The 7,628-nt window shown below is 47.4% G+C and overlaps 1 protein-coding gene across 3 annotated transcripts; it reads right to left on the reverse strand.

Annotated features, from left to right (window-relative positions):
* Window positions 1–2,245: 2,245 nt before the first annotated feature.
* Fcrlb (Fc receptor like B) lies at window positions 2,246–7,628 on the reverse strand. Of its 3 annotated transcripts, none has more exons than XM_047560969.1 (6): window positions 7,518–7,628; window positions 7,225–7,245; window positions 6,611–6,865; window positions 4,828–5,094; window positions 3,906–4,196; window positions 2,246–3,624 (listed from the first exon to the last, which is right to left on the reverse strand). In XM_047560969.1, exons 1-6 carry the CDS (start codon window positions 7,594–7,596, stop codon window positions 3,209–3,211), a joined length of 1,329 nt encoding a protein of 442 aa, XP_047416925.1. In that variant the 5' UTR covers window positions 7,597–7,628; the 3' UTR covers window positions 2,246–3,208. The 3 variants fall into 3 exon arrangements, with proteins under 3 accessions (XP_047416925.1, XP_047416930.1, XP_047416939.1); XM_047560974.1 differs by having other exon boundaries at window positions 3,236–3,624; window positions 3,906–4,051; XM_047560983.1 differs by lacking the exon at window positions 7,225–7,245 and having other exon boundaries at window positions 3,236–3,624; window positions 3,906–4,051; window positions 7,518–7,548.

Here is a 7,628-nt window from a genome sequence, read left to right on the forward strand (position 1 = left end):
CCCCTGAACCTTCTTGCATTGTCTTACATGTGAGTTTTGGGGGACACCTCACATCCAAACCATAACATTCTGACCCGGCCCCCAAAGGTTCACACTCCTCTGACAATGCAAAATACATTTAGTCCATTTCCAAGAGTTCCAATAGTCTCAACAGTTCCAAGATTGCTCAGATTTCAAGTCCGAAGTCTTTGAGGCTCAAGGCAATCTCTCATTGTGAATGCCTATAAAATTAAAAGCAATTTACAAATATCCAACATATAAAGATACTGCATAAACATTTCCATTTATAAAAATAAGGACATAGAAAGAAGGGATAGGACCAAAGCAAGACCGAAATCCAGCTAGACAAACAGGTCCTAAAGCTTCATGTCTGGCATCTGGGGCACATGGCATTGTGATGTTCTCTCCAAAGGGCTTGTGTAGTTCTGCCCCTATGGCCTTTCCATTGGCTTGTCTCTGCTCAATTCCTGCAGCTTTCCTAGAATGATGTCCCAAGTTGCTGGCATTTCTTAATCTCAGAGGTCTCCACTGCAACTTTGGCTTCCTCCTCACATCTCCACAATTTGACTACTCAGGAGGTGCCCGCAGGGACTCTGACCCTATTGCACTTTGGTCTCCTAGGCCTTGCTTTGAAATCTTGGTGGAAGCCTCCATGACCCCCTAACTCCAGCATTCTGCATTCCTGCAGAACCAGCACTATGTGGTCGACACCAAGGTCTGCGGCCATCTAAAGCAATAGCCAAGCTTCCAGAGACCCTTTGCAGCAGCAGCCTCTGAGTGTCTGGGTGTCTGAAAAATCTTCCTAGAACCCCTGTGCAAGAAAGTTGCCCCACTGGTCTCTTTTCAAGAGAATTTTCACCTTCATTCCTTTGAGTTTTAGATGGTGTAGTCTTGCCAACTCCTGAGATACCCTCAAGTCATCTTTCTCATTCATTGTCTGTAGGCAAAATCTTTAGCATTTCTTTAGTGGTGGTAATGTCTTTAACAACTGCTACTTCCTTAACTCCAGACTTTCAAGTTCACTTTTTCCAAATCTTTCTGCTCTGCTTTTTGCTCCCTATTACCACAATGCATTTGGCTCAGAACCACACCAGCAATATCATGCCACCACCTGAATGCTATGCTGCCTAGACAGTTCTTCCACCAGATTAAGAAGTCCATTGCTTCTAAAATCAGCTTCACAGAAAGTCTCAGGACAGGGACAAGATGCAGACAACTTCTCAGTGAGAACATAATATGAATGGCCTCTACTCCAAATTCCAATGGAGTCCTCCTTTTCTGAGCCCTCTTAAGCCAGGTCTTCACTGACCACAGACCTATCACCATTCTGGTCTTCTGAGTTCCCACCAGATTTGGCCATTAATCTCTGCTTACAACAATCTAAAGCATTTCCAGATTGCACTGCTATACATCTGAAAACTCCTCGCACCAATTCCAAAAAGCTCCAAAATCTTCTGAAACACATGATCAGGTTAGTCACAGAAACGACTCCACTTCTCAGTACCAATTTCCGTCTTAGTTACCTTTTGGCTGCTGTGACTAAATGACCTGACCAGCACAACTGTAGAAGTGGAAAAGTTTGAGGGCTCACAGTTTCAGAGGTCTTTGTCCATAGAAGGTGAACCCCCTTCCTCAGGGCTTGAGGTGAGGCTGAAAATCATGGTGGGAGGTGGGAGAGGGAAGCAGCTCACTTCACATGTGATCAAGAAGGAGAGAGAGAGAGAGAGAGAGAGAGAGAGAGAGAGAGAGAGAGAGAGAGAGAGAGAGAGAGAGAGACTCTCTCCAGTCTCCAGATACAAAAATATATACCCCAAAGCCATGCCCCAATTCCAATCTCCTCCAATCACACTCTACCATTTCAGTTACCTTTCAGTTAATCCCTATCAGGGGATTAAATCACTGATTGGGTTAGACTTTTACATAAACCCAATCACTTCTCTTCTGAACCTTCTTGCAATGTCTCACACGTGAGCTTTTGGGGGACACCTCATATCCAAACCATAATAGTGAAGAATAATTCTAAGAATAATATGATGAAAAGTGTTAATGTTATTTTAACCATTCAGAAATAAATGGAAAATGGAATATGACTGGATATCTTTCAAATAGAAGTAAAGAATGGTAGGATACAATTGTTATTAGTTCTCAGCTTTAACAGCAAACTTAACCAAAGAAGAATATGAATCTAAAGAGAGTAAGAATTCTTTTTTATTAATTTTTTATTTGTCCTAATTAGCATACATGACAGTAGAATGCATTAGATCAAGTCATACCAGCTCTGCAGAGAATCTATGGTTGTAGTAGACAGACCAGAGGAGGCATGGAAATTAGACTTTTAGTGAGCAAACTCCTGAAATTGCAATAGAAATGGCCTCTCATTTTTCTTCCTTCATGTGCCAAAAAAGTCTTCAGGTAGGGTGGGTTCTAGATCTGAACATGTAAATATAGCTGTGTGTTAGTGTTAAATGGTTTTTAAAGAAGAAAAATGCTGCTAAAAATGTGGATTCAGCAATTTCAAGGATTTGTTTAAAAACTTCCTCAAAGAGATGTCTCAATGCAAATGATATCACTTGTTTAATTTTTCACTAAGATTAGTGTGGCCCACATGCCTGGTGCTTCCAGAGCCCATGGGTGGCTGCATGGGGGCAAGGGGTGCGCTTGGAGTGAGAGGGTGCCTCTAGGTGAACACTGACCTTCATAGCCTATGAATGGATAGACCACACAAATAACTTTCCCTCTCTGAAAGGAACTAGAACTCATAACTTGAGGATAAACACATAAAAGGATTGAAAGTCTTTTTTATATTAACAGAGAAGTAAATTCATTATGAATAATTCCACTTAACCCCAAAATGTTCTAGTGTTCAGTGACCTCAATGAATTAAAATACCAAAAAGTAACCTGTGCCAAAATATGTACGTTAGACTTATTTGCGCTAAGGATGACTAAATTCACTCCAAAAGGAAACTACAATGAAGCAAAATACCAAGTTCTACTTCCCTAACGGAATTCTGTGAGAAGGAACACATCAGAGAGAATGCTTGTGGTTACCAGCTGCTGTGTGAGGGCGAAATCCTCAGCTACCGCACTTTAAAAACCACAGCAAAACAAAGAGATGCAGAAATAGCTCAGAAAGGCCTGCACGCTAGGGGAAGGAAGCAGGAGAGATCTGGGAGAAATGAACCTGGAGAGAGGAAGATAGCCGCCCTTCAACTCTCCACAGGAGTCATCTGGTGGCTTCCCTGGCTCAAAGGAAAATGCGAAGTAGGGGTCTCCCGTGTTCCCTTGAACTCTGGGAGGACTTGTGGTTCCTTCAATTCCAGAACCACCCGGCTCAGAAGGTCTTTGAGCAGCTGCATTTCTCGGAGCAGAAGGTCCACGTTGGGTTTCAGAGCTCCAGCGGATTGTTCCAAGGGCGTCGGAGGAGCGCAGGCGGGTGGCCCAGAAGTGGGGACTCTGCCTGCCGGGAACTGCAGCCCAACTGAGGTGGCGTTAGGGACAGAGGTGACCGATGGGACCGATCTAGCCACTGGGGGCTTTCTAAAGGAGAACGGCTTGTTACCTGGCGCCAAGGCTGCAGCCTGTGGGGCTGGGGTGTGGGTGGATGCCAGATCCAGGGAAGAGCCTGTAAACGCAACACACCACTTGACGTACGGCTGAAATCGCCGGCCCTAGGCTCGGGAGTCCGGGAGAAACTCTGGGCTGGCGGAGAGTAACGAGGAGGACCCGAATAGCGGCACGGAAGAGAGGTGGGGCGGGAGTGAGAGAAATAGGACCAGGATGTGGAGATTGGAAAGAAAAGGGCTGGACAGGGGGAAGGAGAAAAGGCGACTTGTGGGAGCGGAGAGGAGGAGGCTGGGCTGCTGGCGGTGGGTAGGCGTGCAGGTAAGGAGGGCGATTACTCACCCAACCCCGGGAGCTGCAGCCAGGGGCTGCGTTTCCGGACGCTGCGAGTGGCTGTAGCCGCCTCGCACCAGTATGCTTCAAGCTCTTCGACCTCGGGCTCGGGGACCGTGTACTCAGCGCCCCAGTCGAAGCGGCGAACGGCGCGACTGTACTTGTAGAAGGCGAACTGCAGTGGCGTGTCGCGCTTCTGCGGGTGCAGGCGAGTCTCGCAGCGCAGGACCACCCGGCGGTGCGCCGCGCCGCGGATCTCCTTAGGGCTCATTACCCTCAGCACTGGCGTCTGGAACAGCTCTGCAGAGAGGGCAGTTCAGAGGCGGAAAAACGCAAATTGTGTTTGGACAGGGGTGGAGTCGGACAAGAGAGAAACCAAGGCCAACCTGTCCACCTTCGGCGACCCTTCCCTCCCCCTTTCCAGCGCAGGGACCTAGCGGACCTGGAGACCCAAGAGTAGTGGAGCCAAGAGCCTTTGTGTACACGTGGAGAGAGGGAGGAAAGGTTTTTGAAATGTGGGGCAGAGAGGATCAGAGTCTACGAAGGGTCTGAAAAGGTTGAAGGGAATCGGGACCAGGCCAGATGCTTTTGGCTACCTCCCAACTGACACTCAGCTCGTATTCTCCAGCCTAGAAGCGGGAGGGCTGCACTTGTCACGCGGGACGCTCGGGAGCTGATCCCTCGTCCCAGTAGCATAGCGCCTTCTACCACTTCCGTTGACCTTCTGGTTGAGACTGTGGGGTCCCCGGATAGAAGAAGTTGGGGAGTGGGAAGTGACACCAGGCTACAAGCCGGTTGCAGGTCACCCATTCATTCAAGCGTCCGCGGTCTGAGAAACCCTCCAGTAGCAGCGGCTTAAACTTCCCCCCATTCCCCTCTCTGTTCCTGTCCCAGAATTTCCTAGCGTCTCCGGGCCACAAGTATTCCCTACCTTGCACGGTCACAACCACCTTGGCGGAGAACATGGGCGCGCTCTCTACTGGGATGCGCATGGTGCCAGAGCACTGGTAGCGCCCGCTGTCGCTCGCACGTGCCTGCAACACTGTGTAGTTGGTGCTAGAATGGAAGTAGCGTACAGCCTGGTCGTCGTGGTAGTAGTGAAGCTTGTAGACCACCTTGTCATACCAACCACGGCAGCGCATAACCAGCGGTTCGCCCTCGAACACTGCAGCATAGGGCACTTGCAGGATCAGCCAGTCTACAACCGACAAGCAGACACGGTTTACCCCACAGTCAGACCAGCCTTGCAGGTCTCCTCTTCTTAACGTCCCTGCTTCTCCTCCATAGCTGCTCTCCTTTTCCTCCCCACCACCTACTTCCCCCTTTCCTCAACGGGCTGGTCTTCCTGGGTAACTGGCAGCTGAGAGCCTCGTAGAGTAGAAGGTTTAGCGTCAGGAAGAAGGAAAAAAAGCAGTCTCTCATTAGGTACTAGGGAGGCAAAGATGTGCCTTCTTTGGGTCTAGCCCTTCTGAATTAAGCTTAAACTCCTTAGAATAACTTCAGGGCCTTCCTGACCTGGTCCCCTGGTTACTTTCTCAGCACCCACTCAGTGTTCTCCTCTGTGACATTTCTTCTTTACCTCCAACCATACAGAAGTGCTGAGAAAACTGGCTCTGCTCTGAACCCAGGGCCTTTGCATCTGCTATTTCCTCAGCCAAGAAGCCCCTCCTTCACAGATTTAAATTGAGACTTACTTGTCCTGGGTTTAAATCATATCTCCTAAAGAACACTGCCGACACCCCAGGACAGCCTTAGGTACCTCCCATAGCACCTCATATTTATCCAATCACCATTATTATCATAGCTAACACTTAATAACTCTAATGCATACAATGTTCCATCTTAGATACTATGCATTGAGAAAGAATTCTGCAATAACCACAATCCATGTGCCACTCTCAGTCTATAAACTACAAAACATTGTCTGTTGTAGTTAGTGTATGATTGTTCTAACAATTGCCAAACAGGAAAATTCAGAGTATGAATATGAAGTGTAAGTGCTAATTTGAACATAGAAAGACATCCCTTAAATTCTAAATATAAACGGTGATCTACCAGGCTAAGGTTTATATGATACTCCCTATGAAGTGGCCAATTCTATACCTTAGTGAACAAATTATTGTTTTTCTTACCATGTTTTGAAACCCTTCAATTATCTCCAGTTTCTCAGTTGACTCCTTTGTGCATGTGTGTACTTGCCTCTAATTAAATTTTGATTAAGTTGCTGTTTTTTTCTTCAACATCATATCATAATTCATTTTTAATCCTCACAACAAAGAGATAGATACTATTATTGTCCCTACATTACTGATATGAACAGTGATGTACAGAGAAGTATTAATACTGCCAGTCTGATTCCCTCTTGCTGTGCTCAGCCTATCCAGGGCCACTTTTCCTGCTTTGATCTACTTTTTGCCTGCCCATCTCCCCAGAATTCTCCGTCTAATATCCCAGGTCCTCAAAGCCTTTGCTCTTCCTAGCTGATCTGAGACACAAACAGAAATGTTCTTTTCACACTGTGGCAGATTAAGGGGGAACTTTGGAGCCAGGCAAACCTTATTTCATCTCTCCCACAGCACTATTCAGACCCCTGCCTACTCCAGAGACTGAAGTAGTCCTGCCTCTTGGGAATGGACAAGTGTGCTTCCTGATAGGAAGGCCAGTATCACCAGAGGAGGCCCATGTGCTCACTTCCCTATGCTCAGACCACTCACCATTAGATACAGAGAGATGAATGGGGTCACTGACAGGTGCTCCCCGTGTCTGGCACCGGTATACCCCTGGTGTCTGTACCTCAATGCTCTTCTTGTGGGAGGGCAGGAGTAGGTGGCCCAAATACCAGAGAGTGTTGATGGGACGGAGCTCCAGGAGCAGGGGGTGGTATCCATCACACCGCAAGGTTACCCGTTCCCCCTTGAAGATCGTGGTCCAAGGCGGGTGTAGAGACAATATGGGCTTCTCCAGTGTAGCTGGGGTTATGTTGGCGGGGCATCATAGGAAAGAGAACCAAGGTGAGGTACATCAAAGATATGACCCGAGGTTGGGAAATCTTAGAAAACCCCAGTTTCCAGGACCTGCTCACATACTAACCCATCCCCACAGAAAGGAGACCATACTCATGGGGCTACAAACCATCACTCCATCTGATGTGATTGCAAGCAAACGCATTGCTGAGTGAGTGCAAGCAAACTTAGTCAGGGATTGAAGAAGAGTGAAAAGAGACACTTTCAGGACAGTCAAAAATTGGGGAGTTTACCCAAGCAGATTACCTAGGGAGATTGGAGTGGAAGTTTTAGAAAATTGGGTTGAGGGATGCATTGAGACTCACCAGCTTGCCCACTGCCTTGAACTGCAAAACAAAAAAGAAGTAAGTAGGGAAATATTGGGGATGAGAGGAAAGAAAGACTCTTGACCAACAAGGAAAGACTAATGGCCTCAAAGCATGTTTCTTCTGTCCCCAGTTATCCCAACATTGCAAAAGCTCTCTTCTTAAAAAATAGATAATGAACACTTGAAATCTGAGGATTGAATGGCCACTTCCCCTATCCCACACACCCTGCCCCAACCTATTCTCTCCCACCCAAAGTCCTTCTGGTGCTACTGCCTCATCTGAAGACTCACCTAGGAGCAGGAGGGCTGTTAGTGCCCACATGATAGATCTGCCTGTAGCAGCTGCAGAAGGATGGAGATGTGCTGGCATAGTGTGATGGGCAGGAAGAGAAAAGGTGGCCA

This window comes from Sciurus carolinensis, chromosome 1 (assembly GCF_902686445.1).
Source record: "Sciurus carolinensis chromosome 1, mSciCar1.2, whole genome shotgun sequence".
NCBI classification, from domain to species: Eukaryota; Metazoa; Chordata; class Mammalia; order Rodentia; family Sciuridae; genus Sciurus; species Sciurus carolinensis.